The following is an 18,817-nucleotide window of genomic DNA, read 5'->3' as shown; positions in this document are numbered from 1 at the left end:
GGACCCTTTGGATGGCATCCCTTCCTTCTGTTGTATCAACTGCACCACTCTGCTTGGTGTCATCAGCAAACTTGCCGAGGGTGCACTCGATCTCACTGTCTATATCACTGATAAAGACATTAAACAGCACCAGTCCCAAGACAGACTCCTGAGCAACACTACTTGTCACCGGCCTCCACTTGGACACAGAGACATCGACCACCACTCTCTGCGTGTGACTTTCAAAGCCAATTCCTTGTCCACCCTTCAAATCCATCTCTCTACAATTTGAAGATCAGGATGTCATTCGGGACAGTGTCACAGGCCTTAGAGAAGTCCAGGTAGATGATATCAGTCAGTCTTCCCTCGTCAACTGATGCAGTGACTCCAGCATAGGAGGCCATCAGATTGGTCAGGCATGATTTGCCCTTATTGAAGCCATGCTGGCTGTCTCAGATCACCTCCTGGTCTTGCATGTGCCTTGACATTGCTTCAAGTGGTTCTGACAACAGGATTTTGGGTTCTGTGACCATGGAACCCTATTTGCAGATCAGCATCTGCTTGGGAGAGACAACTGGGAATGACGGATACAGAAGAAAGTTACCAGCAGCCCTATGAGAGAGTGACTGACAGGGCTGACAAGCAATGGGCGTGAAGTGAGACACAGCAAGATGGCTCCAGTGACAGGAGTGTGGCAATGGAGGGACACAGGCTCTTGAGGAAAGATGGCCATGAAGACAGGGGGAACTGCCCTTTATGTGAGAGAGCAGCTCAAGTGCATGGAACTCTGCCTTGGAATGGATGAGGAGCCAAGTGAGAGGTTATGCGAAAGGAATGAGAAGACCAGTAGGGATGGCATTGTAATGGGTGCCTGGTATAGGCTGCCTGACCAGAAGAGCAAGTAGACGAGACCCTCTACAGACAGCTAGGAGGAGCATCATGTTTGCAGGCTCTGGTTATGAGAACCAGGGGCAGCTCCACTGTATCTGCTGGAGGGACAACATGCGAAGGCAGAAACAATACAGGGGGTTCCTGGAGTGCCTCAATGACAGCTTCCTGACCCAAGTGACTGAGAAGCCTATGAAGAGAGGTTCTAAATGGAGCCAGAAAGACACACCCTTGGCAGAAGTGGATCAGATCAAGGAATACTTAAGCAAATTGGACATACATAATTTCATGGACCTTAATGGTATGCATCTGAGTGCTGAAGGAGCTAGCAGGTATCATTGCAAAGCCACTCTCACTAATCCTTGATCAATTATGGTGACTGGGAGAAGTGCCCAAAGACAGGAGGAAAGCAGATGTCACTCATCTTCAATAATGGCAAGAAAGAAGACCTACAGGTCAGTCGCACTCACACCTCAATCCATGGGAAGGTGATGGATGAATCCTAGAAGCCATTTCAAAGCACATGGACAAGAAAATCATTAGTCAGCATGGAATCACTAAGGTGGGCTAAGGCTTATTAACCCACCTGAGAAACTTCTATGATGAAATAACCAGCATGACAGATATGGGGTGAGTAGTGGGCAATGTCTACCTTGAATTCCATAAGGCCTTCAAAACTGCCTTCCTTAATATCCTAATATAGAATCTGTTGATGTATGGGCTGGATGGTCAGACTGTAAGATAGGTGGAAAACTGGCTGAATATCTGGACCAGAAAGTGGTGATCAGTAGTACAAAATCTAGTTGAAAGCCAGTAACTAGCAGTGTACCTCACTGGTCAGTACTGGTTCCATTGCTACTTACATCCTCATTAATGGCCTGGATGATGGGGCAGGGTGTACCCTCGGCATTGGGAAGAGTGGCTGGCTGATGCACCAGAGGATTGTGCTACCATCCAAAAGGACTGGCTCAGGCTGGAGTCAACATGAGCTGATAGCAGCCTCATGAGGTTAACAAGGGGAAGTACAAAGTGCTGCACCTGGGGAGGAACAGCCCCAGGATGCATTGGGGAGTTATCAACTGGAAAGCAGCTTGGCAGAAAAGGCCCTGGGCGCCCTGGTGGACACCAAGCTGAACATGAGTCTGCAATGTACCCTTGCTGGAAAGAATACCAATGGTACTCCAAGCTGCATTAGGTAAAGTATTGCCAGCAGGTCAAAGGAGGTGATCCTTCTCCTCTATTCAGTACTGGCAAGGCCAGGCCTGGAGTATTGTGTCCACGTCTGGTCTCCCCAGTACAAGAGAGACATGGACACACTGGAGAGTCCAATGAGGGGCCACAATGATGACAAAGACTGGAGCAACACTCCTACAAGGAAAGGCTGAGAGAGGAGGAACTATTCAGACCAGAGAAGAGAAGGCTCAGGGATCTCATCGGTGTATATAAATACTTGAAGCAACAATACAAAGAGGACAGTGTCAGGCTATTTTCAGTGGTGCCCAGTGACAGAACAAGAGGCAATGAGCACACAGTGAAATACTAGGTCCCCTCTGAACAGTAGGTGACACTTTCTCTGTGAGGGTGACGGTGCACTCGCACAGATTGCCCAGAGAGGTTGTGGAGTCTCCATCCTTGGAGGTATTCATAAACTGCCTGGACGTGGTCTTGGGCAACCTGCTCTGGGTGGCCCTACTTGAGCAGGGGGTTGGACCAACTCATCTCCAGACATCCCTGCCAACCTCAGCCATTCCATGATTTTAATATTGATCAGCATTGGTTTAAAGAAAAAAGCCAGGAAGAAAGTAGGACTCAAAAACTTTCACTGGCATAAACCCGAGCTAAATTAGGCCAAACTCACTGCACTTATGACAAGACATCCAGAAGACAGATGTCATTTTCATCTTTTAGTGCAACAACATCCACAGTAAGAATGGTCCAAGGCATTAATTAAAAGTTACCTCTTCACTTGACCAGGTTACATGACTGCAAGCGAAGAACAAATTTGGAATATCTAGTCAGTAAGAACCAAAATAAAAGACAAGTACTTCCTTGAGATATTTCAATCTCTTTTCTATTTACAAAGTAGTGATACAGTAAGAAAGGTCTTGGTAAAAACAGTCAACAAACTTAACAAAGGATGCATCCTGATTTCAGTATGGCTGCTTCAGAAGACAGTCATATTGTTTTAGGCTTTTCAGTCAAAGCATATGAAAACTTACCAATTGTGTGTTTTGCTGATGTGTTGTTTTTCTTCCCTAAATTGGCTTACTGCTTCCCTATACTGAGGGACTCAAACTGCTGAAGTAACACAAGTCTTGAGCAAGCACTTGCCTCAGTGAACACTGAACTACTGCACAGAATGAAACACAGTTCGTGCCTCTTCAGGCCACCTTTTATGTTGTTGTTACAAGTGATTTATGCCTTGTTTTTAAACAGAGCAACATTGCTAAGCACAATGTTAGATGGTTCAGTAGTTGAAAGGGACAAAGAGGACACACCTCACCATCAGTTACAAGACCTTCCAGCTCAGCATTATGGCTGTTGAGATTTCTGTCTTCAAGCACAAATTCCAGACACATCTTGAACTACTGACCTAAAAGAGTGTCAAGTCATAACCATATTTCATCCAGAGTTCTTCACTTTGTTATCCAGTTCCATTCTCAGCTCTTTGAAAAAGTGCACATTAGCCTTCTATTTAATCTGAACGACATCAATTCTCAATTCAGTGTTATTTTGAGCAGTCAGCTCTATTACAACATCCTTCCTACTTACACCATACGTAATGGTGTGTATCATTTCTTGTTTTACATTTTTTCCATGAGAAAACATCATTCACCTATCCTATCCAAGAATTTTTTGGCTCTCATGCTATTCGTGAATTGTTTTCTCCAACTTATGCACAGAAAATTAATCTCTTGGAGTAACAAGACCTGGTAATATTACTCACTGAAATGAGAGGTTTTCAATCCATATTTGAATCTATTCTTATAATTCTCTATTATGTGTAACTATAATGGATTTCCACAATTTATTCAGCGAAGCATTTTTTGCCTTCATTCTTATTATCCAAATATTAAGTCTCACCTATGTTCTCTTATTTTATTTTTTTTAAGTTAATGCTTTGGAACATAATTAACACAAGCTGTTTAAGTATTTAAAATATTTAAAAAAAATCGACGTTCTTCAAATAACCTGCTCAGAATTTCTCAGGCTTTATAAAAATCTAGAAGAAAAAAATCAACTGAGCTTGCAGAATACCTCAGGCTTGGTGAAACATTAAATAGTAAAACTAGTATTCAGGTATAATAACAGATTAGTTAACTTAGGTTAACTTATCATTACCGAAATTCTGCTAAAATCAAGGTCTTAGATTCTTGTAACTGAAATGTGGGTCAGACTCACAGGATGAGAAACTATCTACAAAAATCAGTATTAAAGTGACTTAAGGATGACGCTGATAATCTGCTGAGTACAAGATATTAATGCAGTGATATGAAGAATATTACAACCCTCCCAGCCTGGTAAGGCAAGGAAATAAAGTATGAATACAGGAAGAGTAGGTACATTAAATGATAGCAAGTGCACGTTCTGACATGCCACACATGTGATATGAAACACGAGAACAGTTTTAGTATTCACTTTCCATTCATAACAGGTTAACAAGTCCAATAATTTAAGCCAAAACATTTTACCTGAAAATTCACAACAATTCACATTAGCTTATTTCTAATGTACCTAAAAAAGTGCGTTGTTTAATGTGTTAACAGACTGTGTGAGGAATAACCTGTTAACGATCCAGTAGTTTGACAACATGTAAAGGCCCACCTACTTCACTTTCCTGCACAGAAATTATAATACAAATACAAACAGTTAGATATTATTGCCTTTAAAAAACTGCTTCCTCTGTAAGAGACATATTAAGGTAGTGCCTATCCCTGAAGAGCTTAAAGGCATTACAAATGATAAAATGGAGGTTACGATTGTTCTGATGCATACTTATTCATCTCAAGTCCATGTCTTTCTCCTACAATAGAAATACTTGTACTTTCAAAATGAGAGAAAAAGCTGGTATTCAGAATTTAATCTTTGCTTTAGAGTACTTGAATATTTATAGTACTCCCACAAGACTCCCCAAAACAGTACTGATCACAGACTTCACACAGTATTCATAGCACTCCTGAAACACTCCATTAAAGCTGAATATATAAGAGTCAATGAACTCACTGGCATCACCAGAAAGCAAAATAAATTCAACTTGAAGCATTTGACTTTAAAAACTTCAACCAGCCCAGTTCATGCCAACCAGTTGACATAGTACATGTTGCTCCTTTCTGATCAACGTACCTATAAAAACTGGAGACACACTGGAATGCCAAAACACAAAAACGGTATTCCAAAGGGCAAACGATACTGGATATTTTCTTAAATGATTACTTCTTAAGCATGGTTTGTCTTGCCCTCAAGACCCATCTACACATGTAACCCTCAAGTGTAAAACCTGCTTATAAGTCTATATAGTATTTCCACATAATTTTACATCAGCTTTACAAGAATCTGGGGAAATAGACTCTCAAACTCTTTCCCAAGAGCTTCTGAGAGTACTGGACAATAAACAGTGATTAATCTTAGGTTATTTTCTCTTAAGAACTTTAAAACATTCTGATATGTTGGGTCATCATAATCACATACTATTTTCTAGACAGTTTAGAAAAGGTAAAAGGAACTGTTTCATAACATTTTCCATTATACGCAACAGGCACTTGAACAATTCTATTACATCTTAGATTAGGTGATTAGTTTCAAGCTTTTACCAGTACTTGGATATTTTGAGAATTATGAAAGGTAGTACTCCAGGAGACTAAAAGAGAAAGGCATGCCACTTACCTGTACATCTGAACCACGACTTCCACTTTTTGAAGCAAACAAACAATCCTCAGAATCAATGGCAAGTGGAACGGAAGCAGAAGGAAAGAGCTCAGAAAGAGACCCTTGACTGAAGTTTATAGCCTCTGGATTCTTTTGACCATCCTTTACTGATTCACTCAGATTGATCACAGAATCTCGTATATTTGAAATAATCTCATTATTTTCTGCCAACAGGCGTTCAAGATGATCTATTTTTTCTTGCAATATTGAAAGTTGACCCTGTTAAAAAAAAAAAAGTCAATTATTTTCTCAGACCCATTCTTGACAATCTTTTAAAATCAATTTCACAGTAGTATATCATCACACAAAATAAATAATCATTATTCTATGTCTTACATAAAGACAAACTAAGAAATTGAACCAACATAAGAGACCTTCTCCTCTCAGAATAAGGGAAAACAGCAAAAGGGATAAAAAGATATTTTTAAAAAGTCACATTGTTTCAAGCACAAATTATGCCAAATTCAAATTTTTCATGTCTATCAAACATCTGCAAAAAATCTAATACTTTCATTTGCCATTATATCAGTACACAAAAGGGAAAGCTATTTTCTAGAAGGCAGTCACATCATAATGGGATTAAAAGGATGTAAACGTTTTAATACTTTACATGTACAAGGAAAAACTGCTTCAGTATATATTTTCTTATTTTCAGCGAAATTTGGAGAGAAATTAACAGAAGCTCGTAAAAGATCCCTTGACCACTTATTCATACGAATAATCTATATAACTAGACAAACATCAATATATTCCTGCAAAAGACGCTTCAAACTGATAGTATTTTCATTTAGATCATGTTCAGTTGCTAAAGAACAGGATTCTAAAGATGATCCTAATGTACACCATGAAAGGAAGGATAGAGGGTAATATCAACATGCACTGAAAGAAGTCAGCATATCTCCAAAGCAACTTGGAAAGAGAGGGGCAGGCAGACAGCACAAAACAATTTACGGCATTTAATCACCATATTATACCAGGTACAGGAGGTAGCATAAGAGAGGAAAACGCCTGGAAATGCTACTGCTCTCTGATGTACTAGCCACCCATTCCAAATGATTTGAGGTATGCTTTTTTCAAACTATAGTGTGTTAGCTTTTCCACACTCACAAAAGGCCAGATCGTTTAAAATGTTTTTAAGCTTATTTCAGCTTACAATAATTTCTCTCTTTCCTCAGGCAGATTTCAACTTAACAATAACAAAAGATAGAAAGTAACTGGGTGTTTGTTCTCTATTATTAAAGTCGTGGTCAGACTCCAAAATATACAACGTCTGATTAAGTTTTGTCAAAAAGCTTTCATTGCAACAAAACCTGCTGCAGATTTGGGTGTTCAAATTTTACCCATTGCATTCATCACAAATAACATATATTCAACAGACAATTATCCTGTGATCTATGCTTTTTAATGACAAGTTAAACTTTTCCCTGACACCAATGCTTTATATTCCAAGTAATATAGAAAATTATTAGCAACAGCCTTGGTGCATGGGACTTTTTTCCCCTTTAGCAATCATTCACTTGAGGCGTTTCCATTTTCCTTTTAAGATACAATTTGCCCTCCTCAAATGCCAATTAATTCCAACTTCTGTAGTTAGGCTGTAGTTTGCAAAGGACTAAGCCTCCTTTTTAAATTGTAACAGGTACTTTCTTTTAAAACCTGTTCACTTTGAGAAGTCTGCAGGAATAAAAAAAACTTCCCCTAATATGAGATGCCAATCAACCTCTTAGGATCTACTAGCCATTTCTGCAATTTCATCTTTATAGGAGTTCTTTATAATTCCACAGAAGATAAGGTGTAGTATTTTACAGTTGGTAAATTTGTCCCCTCCTTTTCTGGGCTGTGTAAAATGCTGACCCAGTGTTTTGCTTTGTTCTTAGCTCAATGCATCCTGAAAATGATAACAGGTTTTTAAAATGCAACACATGAAACCTTTTTGTTTCCCAAAAGACAAAAATATATTTTGACAATAGATCCAGAATAAGTTAATTGAGATGAAGGACCAAAATCTTAGAATCTAAACTGCTTAAAGACAAATACTGGAAACAGAATACTAGAAAACAGAATAACTGAAAACAGGAGATCAATATGCAGATGATAGGGCACTCGAAAGAAAAAAGTGTAGTCCCATGCCCCCTGGTGGAATAAAAGAAACAACCGAGACTAAAATCTTTCAAACGATACATTAAAAATGGTGTGTACCCATTTTTATAAAACTAGTACTTTCCCTTTCAAATAGGGAAAAAGAAAGGTTCCTCTGCTCACATAATAGCCTGTTATGCCACTCACTCTTAAAGTAAAATACATAAAATAATACTGATTGGGACTTTACAGGCCTCCCAACTCTGATCTTTAGATTCCTAAAAAGCTAAAATATAGCTATCATCTACACCAACTATTACCTGCTTCACTACACACGGCTATAGTTCAAAGTTACCAAATGCGTAAGCACCTAAAATGCTGTTCACACCTACCCCACCAGTATATATTCTTCCTCTGCCCTGTAAAAACAGAGAACTGTTTAAAATTTAAGTTCTCTTTCATTTACGTTCTAGAAATATTTTACCTACAAGAGAAAAATATTATATTCCTTAGCAATAGACTGTCAACTACTTTGCAATAGATTACAAGACTAATTTGTCTTATGTTGTCTAGCTAAGTATTGTCTCTCCAAAAGTTACAAGAACACTGAGTATGTGGTTAGACTGATCCTTCCATTGGCATATACTGCCAACTTCTGTCAGTCAGACACAAACTTCCAAACTTGGAGGTCAAGTCATACTTCTCATATTTGTAAGATTGACCATTCTTTTAAATTTTTTATACTTTAAACCTTAAAATATCTGTATTAAGTTCTACCATTTTACTGTGTATTCTGTAAAATTCTTTTAAACTAAGTTCCCTGTTTCTTGTGTGCCGAGACAGTAGATTGCTTCCTGTTCATTTTCCAGTAAAAAAATTATATAGTTATGTAATTCCAGCAATAATTTATTTTTAAGGTGGAGAGTTCAAGCCTACCTAGAACACTGAGTAGTAGTGATTTTTAGAAGAATATTATGCACAGAACTTTGGAGACAGATACTCTGTTAGCTGGAGATAGAAATCCTTACCAGAATTCCCACTGTAGAAACTAACAAAGGACACTAATTAACACTACCTGCTTTCTTTTTTTGAAAGACTATGAGATGCATCATGTTTCTTATGAAGATTTTAAACTGGACATGTACTAACTCAGCTTGAAAGCAAAGCATCATATAAAAAGCTACAGGTAAAAATATTTAACTATGGCCACATGCTGTAAACTAACTAACAGGCAATGAAGTTTTTGTAGATGCTAAAAAAAATATTTTCAATTTCCATTGTGCAACACATCAGCTATTAGAATTAAATTTCAGAAACAACAGCATCACAAACTAGAAATGGACCCCAGTTTTCACTCAACGTAAATACAGTGAAAGCAGTGTCAGGAATCCATTCTCATATTTAAAATGGATCAAGTATCAGAAAGTACTTTTTTTTTTTTCAGTCCTCACTCCTTACTCATTTTAAGTAGGCAGGAGTAAGACAGTGCTAAGAATGTAGCATTCAATAGTAAAATTTCTTTAAAATTTGAGCTGAACACAGAAAATGTTCAAGAACAAAACAAAATTTAGTTTCAACACTGTTAGAGGAAAATAGCTGATTCACACTGCCCCACTTACTGATTGCCAGTAATGGGTGTTGAGTTACTATTAAAACAGATTAGAAACATACTAGAGAACCTGACGGGTCTAATCAAAAATGAAACACACAGGACATCTTTTCATTACCAAAATCATCAGTATTTGTTCTAAATTAAGTTTGAAAATTTCCCACACAATTGGAAGTGGGTGTTGTTATATTTTATTTTTAAACGTGAGCAGAGACGTATTAATTTTACCTTACGCAATTCTGCCTGAAATGTTGTAATCTACATGGCCTTGTAAATAACGGATAGCAAAATAAGAGGTATGCTTTCTGGATATGTCCAAATAGACTAATGCTCAGTCCAAGTGTAGACCGTTAAAAGGATGCTCTGTGACTCTATATACTTGTTTGACATAAGGAAATGCAATGTAAAGTTATGTGAATCACCTGACTTATACAACCAGTCTACTAGTTTTTGTTAACTTTGGTATAAACTTCTTTCTTCCATTTCTCTTCATCTTCACGTATTGATAAGGTTGTGCAAATAAAGATTTTATTAAAAAGAAAGGCAACCCTGCTCTCGCTCTACAACGACTGGTATTAGTGCATGAAGTGCAAAGTACCAACAAATCCAAATTGTATCCTGAAAGTAGGTACAGCTGCACTGGTAAAATAATGGCATCACACAAATAGTGCATCCCTCTGCCATCCCCATGGTTACACAGGGTTGGACTGAAACAACTAAATCTTCCCAAGTGAGGACAGACCAGATCAGCTCATTCTCCATCCGTTTGGAACAAAAAACATCCATACTTGTTAGCCACACTGAGCAACCTGCTGTTACCACCACATGAAACAGCTACATAAACAGTTCCATACGCTTCAGTCAGTCTTAGCCCCAAACATCCCAGAATGGCCTCTGCTTCCCCACTGCCCTCTGTTTTGTCCTTGTCTATTTGCATTTGATACTGCTCTGATCTGTTGCAAGGACTCACTCTAGAAAGGAGTGTTGTTACCCAGCACAAGTAAGAAAGTTCAGTAACACAAGGAAAAATAAAGTTGCTTTATTCTGGGCAAGACAGAGCAGCTTCTCCCATCTAAGCACTGCAGAAAAGGGTATTGCAACTTTCATTTCCTCAGTGAATGCTCACTCCTTCTTTAAATACAAGACCTTTCAAACAGGCAGCTGCTGATCATTTCATGAAGGAAGAAGAAAGGTAGCTCAAATAATTAAAGTGGGAGTATGACAGGCCCATGAATGAGGAATTCTCACAGAAACTGACAGGCAGAGGAGAAATCCACATGAGAGACTTCTGAGGTTAGGTCAGCTAGAAATTATTATTATTATGTATCCAGAGAGTGAGCCACCAACCACCAAGCGCTTGGTTCAAAACCAGCCAGAGCCCATTCTCCTTCTCAACCACATGGACAAGCCGTATAGATTTATATCAAGCCACAAAAGAGCTGGCAGAGTCCTGTTTAAGAGGCTCTGGTGCACAAACGAGCAGTGGTGAAGAAAGCAGTGTACCACAGCAAACAGGGTTCTCCTGGGGATGTGGAATTCAAGTCCAGATCATTGCCTATACAGATTCACAACACTAAGTATTTAAGAAACTTCATGTGTCCTTTTCTGACTGCACTGAATTTGCAGTCATCTTAATCACTTCCTGTATCAGTTTCTTACACCTGGAAGTAATTATTGATATTTTCACAAATCATGTACTAACTTGACTAAAATCTTGATATAAGCCTCTGACCAGATGCAGCATACCAAGACGGTAAGACCAGAAATCATTCTCAGTTCACTGTACACTCTGAGCACTGTACAGTGAACAGAGCACACTAAATGTAGAATTTGAATGGTCATGTCCTCTACAGAAAAAAGCAAGCAGGTAGAAGTTAAAAATACAGCATGATGTTGCATCAAAGCTTAATATTTGAACACACTGACTGTTTCAGTGTATATTCACCTTGTGAGGTAGGACACAATGAAAAACCAAGCACACAGTACAACAGTTAAAAGCACAAGTCAAGGTTTAAAGCCTTTATTAAGCTAGGCAGAAGGTTTCTGTGTATTTTTAATCATGAAAATTACATAAATAACCTTTTAAGGATTTCCTGCCTCTAAAGTACCATTCAAAACAAGCTCACTTTGGGAAGACACTGGCATTCACCTGGATTAACTGAACTACAAAACACAAGTCTACTCTCTTAAATGAAATAGTTGTTCTAGTCTGAAGTAACCTAAAAAACAGGTTTTCAGGAGCTGACACTTTAAAATTCTTTCAACAAATGTCACAACAAGAAATAAGCATTCTACATACTATTATGTTTTAATACTATTATGATTTAAGTTTCAAGTAACTTGAAGCCATTTAAAATGGCTATCAGTACAAAACTGAAATGCAGTTTACGTGGCATTTGAGTGCAGGCATTTTAATTATTTTTATTTGAACAAGTCAAAACTTAAAATAACAAAATCATGTAGCAGGCAGAAATAAAGGTCAAGCTAAGAGCAAACAAGGAAACACTCTCTCTCCATTTAGTTTATGCAGTTTAAGCTGGGCATTGACCTTAAGTAGCAGAAAGGAGTTCTCCTTTATGGGAGGTGTTACTACTCTTCTGAAGAATACATTTTGTTCAACACTTTTCACTAGATTTAAAGACTAATTGAAAGAAGCTATTAGATTCTGCCTGACTGCTGTTTAGCCAAAACTTCACTCAAAACATACAAGAAACACAGACAAACACACTCTGGAACATCAGAAAGTACAAAGAACTGTTACTGACCTATAATTACATTTGTTATGAGAACCCCTCCTCCCTTACAACACCCTAGAAGCTCAAAAGAAAAAAAAAATCCTATTTTTTTTTAATCTAATACTCAAGAACATTCCTGTGACACTCAAAGTCTTAAAGATTGTGATTGTTGTTAATCAGGCTTTGTTTGTTTGTTTTAAGTAAGCAAGTTTCAAATCCAGGAAAATGGTAATTCCTTTTGTAAGTATTCTGATTCAACATTTAACCTCCTCCAACATGAAAGTCCTAAGAATGCTACTAGAAGTCACTGCACTCAAAATTATTCAGTGTTCAGACTTAAACTATGTACAATCTTAATTACTACTACCTACATTTCAGAGTGATACAAATATTTCCTGATCGTACAGTTTCCTATACTGCTGCATACAGCAGTGCTTGAGCTTGTTATACGACACAGGTCAGAAACGAACCCACAAAAATAAACCCGTAAGAACATGAAGCAACAAAAAGCGTGTATTTATAGTCCAGGTAAGCCACTGATTTCACCTACTTTACTACAGCAATGTACCTAACAAAACCATAGCTAGGAAATGTATTTCTGGTGTATCAGGAGTTATTTCAAAAGCAGAAAGCGTGAAGACTTGCTGTGACGCTGGAGGGAGGCAAGATTTGTTCTGCGCAGAATTGGGGCACAGCAACTGTCAGGCATGAGCTGATACACTGTAGTTGCAGCCACCCAAAGGAGACAGAGGGTTATCTGACGGAAGGTAAGGCTTCCTTAGAGTAGGGGAACTTTTACTTTGGAGTACTCGTGAGGTAAAGCTCACTAGATGCCTTTGTTCAGTGCACAGATTCGTAGAACTGCTGACGTTTCTGATGTGTTTGGCCCTAGCATCCTACTGTTACTGCTCCACCCTACCATGATTCATATTTTGGCCAGGTGATACTAATTCCAAACTATTGGCAAGTTCAGATGAAACAGCACTGCACACTGCAACAATCACCACTTGTGCCATTTACAGAGAAATACATGATGCATCATGTGGATGCCTTGAAAACATGAAGCCAGCAGAGAAGCATTAGCAGTACCACCAACAGCCAGGCCTTAATGTTTTGCTGGAAGGACACAGGAAATAGAAGAAAAAGCCAGCTGCTTTTACAGGAACTGTACTTGATCGTCTCCGTTCGATACAATGCAGCTACAGGGCCTGTAGAGGCAGTTCAAACACATGAGAAGATCAGAGTAAGTTTCAAATAACGATGGTCAAAAGCATGGGGGGAGGAGGGGTGAAGGATCTTATTCAAAAAATATATATATATAAAAAAATTGGAAAACCCTAAGGATTGAAGTCGCTGTACGCTTGTGCTTTCCTTCTAATAAAATTCAAGGGAAACGCCAAAGATACTAGAAAAGCAATCCCTTCGTCGCATTCCAGTTACCAAGCAGAACCGTGGCAGACCTGAGTTTCAAAAACTTATTTCCAAAAACAGCCTTTCACACTGTGGGGATATGTCCCATAAAAGCAAAAGCAAGCTGCGTGAAAGTGGTTAGCAGAAAAAGATCAGCTCCAGAGCATCAGCTATCAGGCAGCGGCAGAGGACGCTGTGCTGCTCTTCTGTTTTGCCTTGCTCAGGCATAAAATGCACTAGAAATGAATTTTCATGTGAAGACTACACAAAGGCCATATATTTCTGAAGCAAAATATTCTTACCCAAAAATAAATCATCCACTTAATTTAAAATACATTGGATTTTTAATGTTTTTCTTTCTCTTATGCCCTAGCATGCACGGCACACTCCTAAATCAAGCAAAATTTAGAATCAGAAGAAATACTCCACTAGCCTGTGTAAATGAACAGCTTTTATGGATTTGCTCAAACTCAAGGTAAAGTTAGTTGATAAAATATGCTGTGTTAGCCTAATGATCTTTTTTCTATTTGGATCCAAAATACCAAATAAATTAATACGTGCTTATCTGTATTTGGTTTTCATCTGTATACAGTAACACCGGTTCTTCAAGTGAAGCTCCTTATGGACTTACTCCAGACTCAATTTGAATGAAGCTTTCATTTAGCTGTATCAGTTTAGTCCAAGGACCACTTGTACTTGACACTCAGTGCACAGAAGACAGCACAGGACTCACCACTTCAAATCTCCACCCACTGTACAGCCAAAAGATTTCCCAAATAATTCTGTTATTGCAGACAGAAAAAATATCCTCCATCACTCTTCAGCGAATTCCACCAGAAGACTTACACTATAATCTGTAGTGAGGACTGATATGTTAATAATCTAAAAATGCATCTAAGGCTCCTGCACCTTAAGCTCGCCTCTGCACAATGCTGTAAGGTTGCCCCTCTTGTGAGACACAACACTATGACACATTGTATCTTGATATGCCTTCTGAGACAGGAAACATCCTATTCCTACACAGGACGCTAGGGTATGCAGACCAGCTATACAGCTCGTCCTTCCGACTTTCAGTACCTTTCATTAGTCTTCTCATGCTCAAAGAAATGATAGCTGGAGCATTTTCCTCTCCATTCACAGATACAGAAGTTTTGAGACAACCATACCAAACCGAAGTACAGTTCAGTTTCCCTAGCAGCTTATCAGCAACTTTTAGATTTATTTATTTAAAGGAGCAGGAAGAGAGAAAGGGGAGTAGTGTATTTTAAAACTCAACCAGCAGCATTTCTGCTATTACTCCCAAGAGTTTTTAAAAGAAAAGTAACCACTGTAGTAACACTGCCTACGCTGAGAAGGGTGAAATAAAGTACATAGCAATGCTTGAAACTCCTAGAGCAGGTCATCATCAACTGCTGATGAGCCCTCTGAGGAGATTCTGAGCCAAATGCTCTTTCAGAGTGTTCATGGGAAGCAGTTGCGGTAACAGCTTTGGAAATCCACCCCGGAGTCATGCTGAAGGAATACAACGCAAAATAGCGAGGGAAAGGCAGGGAAGAAGAAGGTCTCTGGAAAAGTGTCAGAGTCCATGGTATACTGCAGCAGGCAGAAATCCTACAGTGACTACAAATAAGGTCTGAGAGAAAGAGAGAGCTTGTGATATGGCCATCTTAAGAATAATATATTGCTGACAACCAGGCAGGGTCCATGAAGTTACACACGGGATTTAGAGAGCAGAGGCAAATAAGGCAGTCTCCGTAGGTTGTACTTAATCTTCCCAAATTAATGGAGATTTCAGTTCTATGGCAGCATGCAGATCTTCATATATGATTTAAATGCACCATCAATGATAACAAGGCTATAAATCACTTCATTAGCTCAGGTTCTATTACAGTTGCCATGATGTCACCTCACTACGGAGCGTGGGCAATGTTCACTCTAAAAGAGACTACTGATGCCAACTTTTGCAAAGTCAACACCTAAAAAGACAAGACATTACCAGTCCCTCCAAAGTCAGACCAGAGATTCTCTTTAATACAGCTCTGAAAAGCATTTACAAGCACTTGGATAGAGAATATGTAAAGGCTCCTGCTTAGGGGTATTCACACTCCTTGAGAGATCTTCTCCAAAAATTACTTCTGCAAGACATTCCTGTTGGCACCCTTGAACAACCACCTAAACTCTCGAACTAGAAACCAAGCTCAGGAAGGGTAACTCTTGACTGCAACAGCAGATAAATCTGAAAAAAGACAGGTTCGCAAGCCTCAGCCTGATGCACACAACCCTGAGATCATGCAACAAGAAGGCATCTGGAAGAAATAGCAGAAGTGAAAGCTGAGCAGCAATCCCCATCCTGCATTTTACTACTGGTATTACATACCACGATTCTTTCAGTGAATGCAGACCAACAGACACTACCAGCTAAAAAAAAAAAAAAATCCAACTCTAATCCTGGCAGAAATTAAAGCTTAGATAGACAAATGCTGATGAGCTACACAGGAAGCTGCTTCCAGAAGAACCCACTCCTCCTCTCTGAGGCTACTGTAAACCACACAGGTCAGGAAGAGCAAGTTAATCAATATGCAACTTCCAGGATATGCAAGGTGAAGGATGCTCTTACGAGAGCTGCACAGAGAAACAGCAAAGTTGAAAAATTAGCACGTTGTCAGATCAGAAAGAAGTAAGAAGTGAAGCTATCTGAAAATCTGCGGGGAAAAAAAAATAAAAAAATCTCAGTTCCTTCTTCAAAGCAATAAGAAAAACTGACCTTTCTCATCATGAAAGAAAATGTCTTCTTAAATCCACGGACATATAATACACTGCTGCCAGAGCTTTTCGCAAACAAAAGCAGCTCGAAGTTTTTACATCTGTGGCTGGTTTCATTTATAGTACACTGAGTTCTGACAACACGGCACTGACATGATTTTTTGTACGCTAAGGTAGCGTTTTCCTTTCCAATATTTTCGGTGGCTTCTCTTCCCCTCTTCATCTTTCATATCAACTTTACACTGATGTATTACATGGTTCAGAAAACATTTGCTAGGTTCCAGAGGCTTCCCAATTTTAACAAAGTGAAAAACTCCTATTCAGAACCCTATGGACAGCAAAAAGGAAATGACAGAGTCACATCAGCTTAACCTGTAACTTCTTCGAAGGATAAAGCAGCAAGAAGAAAAAGGGTAATTTTTCCACCCAAAGGAAGGACTGAAACAGTGCTAAGTAGTGAGAGTGAGCAGCCTCGAAGGAATTTAGGTATGGAAAAGGCAGAAAGAGTAAATGCTGGCAGAATGTTCTAGGAGTCCGAGGGGAGGAAGGAGGATGTGAGGAGAGTTGCTTGTCTCCTTATGTTGTATAAGGAAGAGATGTTACAGCAGACTGAGGCACTAGACCTTGGTCATAAGAGAGAAAGCATTATGCTGTAGGATACTGACAGGAATTTCAACTGCAGGACACTGACAGTGGAAAACCAAACACATCTAATATGTCTTCCATATTTACTTCAGTATTTCAAAGCAAATCCTGACATTAAATAAAAAAAAGAAAAAAGGCCACCTATGTACGAGCTGCCCTGTTCTATTCTTTATCTGGATTAAACTCAACTGGTGAGATAAAAACACATGAGGTGCTCTGCTAATATAAGATACTGACCATATCACCAAAGCAGCACTTGTACTAGCTTTTACAAGTATGACACGCAGTATTACTCTCCTGCTGGAACTGTATATTGAACAGATGCAGCCGCAGTAGTCCAGCCTTGTCTCGCTTTCTTCAAAGCTTCTTTAGTATTCTCTTAGTTCCTGAAACAGCTAGTGGCTGACCTCTGAACTGTAACTCGAAGAAACAAAGGCAGAACTGATCCACGCTCCTTCTATACACTTCAGTCAAGGTTTTTGCCGTGGCCAGCAACAAAGTGGTGTCAAAGTATTATCTTTGCATTACACGAAAAAATCAGCGGTTCTATCAGAAAAATAAAATTTTACTTTTTCAGCAAGCCTTTTGAGTTCTCCTGTTGACACCTCACTGTTGTACTAAAACACGTTCCTTTGTTTTACTGCCTTCAGGGAGGTTAAATTCAGCGCAGGCACAAACACGCTGCACCTTCGCCGCTTGGTTTTCTACACTTTATTTTGCCCCACGACAATAAAACTCTCCGCACGCAGCAGCGTGTGGCAGACACACAGCTCGGCACAGCACACCACGCGTTCTCCATCCAACACGCTCCCGTCCTCGCCGCGACCAGACGGACACTGCTGGGTTTAACACCACGGCGCCGGGCAGCTTCTAGGTGTCCCCCCGGGGCAGAAGGGGCAGGGCCCCGCGGCCCCGAGCCCCGCTGCCTACCTGTTTGCGGGGTCACCCCGCGCCCGCAGGTCTCGCTGCCAGCCGCGCTCCTGCCAGCCCCGGCCCCCTCCTGCTCCTGGCGGCTCGGGACGCGCGGCGGTGCCGGGGCAGCGCCGCCCAGAGGCCGCGCCCCGAGCCCCAGCGGCCGGCGCCGAGGCTCGAGGCCGCCGCTCGCCGCCGGACGAGCGCCGCGGCGGGGAGGAAGTTGGTGGCGGAGGCAACCCCCGCAACCCCCCCTCCCCGTCCTCCTGCCGGTCCCGTCCCGGCGCTCACCTTGGGGAAGGTGCCCTCCCGCCGCGGGCTCTTGGGGTGGTCGAAGTGCCCCCTGTCCAGCATCAGGTACAGCGAGAAGATGACCACGCAGAACACCGCGCTGCCGAACACCGTGAACTGACGGCTCAGCTTCATCGCCGCCGCCGGCCGACCGGCCCCGCCGCGCTGCTCCCGCCGCCGCCTCCTCCTCCGCCTCCTCCTCGCTGCCCCCCCGCGCCCCGCGGGGAAAGTTCCGAGCCGGCGCCGGGCGGCGGCACCGCGGCGCCGCGGGGGCTCCTCCGGCGGGGCAGCGCCGAGCGCCCTCCGGCAGAGCGCGGCAAGTCTTGCCCCGCGCGGCGCGCCGAGCCCCGCCGAGCGCCCGGCGGCGAGCCGAGAGGCGCCGGGAGGCGCGGATCAGGCGGGCGGGCAGCCCGGCAGCGAGCGGGGAAGTGGCGGCGGCAGCAGCGCCGCGGGGCCGACCGAACGCCGCCGCTCGGCTTCCCTTCCTCCTCCTCCTCCTCCTCCTCCTCCTCCTGCGGCCGCCCCGCTCCTCCTCCTCCTCCTCCTCCTCCTCCTCCTCCTTCTCCTTCTCCTCCTGCCG

General features: G+C 41.1%; 1 protein-coding gene across 2 annotated transcripts in view; it reads right to left on the bottom strand.

The window, feature by feature from the left end:
• MAN2A1 (mannosidase alpha class 2A member 1) overlaps positions 1 to 18,483 on the bottom strand; it is a 137,629-nt gene extending 119,146 nt beyond the window's left edge. For both annotated transcript variants that reach the window (XM_035562590.2, XM_035562591.2), the window contains exons 1-2: positions 18,238 to 18,483; positions 5,752 to 6,012 (exon numbers count right to left, since the gene is read on the bottom strand). In XM_035562590.2, coding sequence (XP_035418483.1) covers positions 5,752 to 6,012; positions 18,238 to 18,372 — 396 coding nt within the window. In that variant the 5' untranslated portion in view covers positions 18,373 to 18,483. The remainder of the gene's footprint in view (positions 1 to 5,751; positions 6,013 to 18,237) is intronic.
• Between the last annotated feature and the right edge of the window lie 334 nt (positions 18,484 to 18,817).

Source organism: Cygnus atratus, chromosome Z (assembly GCF_013377495.2).
Source record: "Cygnus atratus isolate AKBS03 ecotype Queensland, Australia chromosome Z, CAtr_DNAZoo_HiC_assembly, whole genome shotgun sequence".
In the NCBI taxonomy this organism is placed as follows: Eukaryota; Metazoa; Chordata; class Aves; order Anseriformes; family Anatidae; genus Cygnus; species Cygnus atratus.
This window is presented reverse-complemented; position numbering and strand designations above follow the sequence as displayed.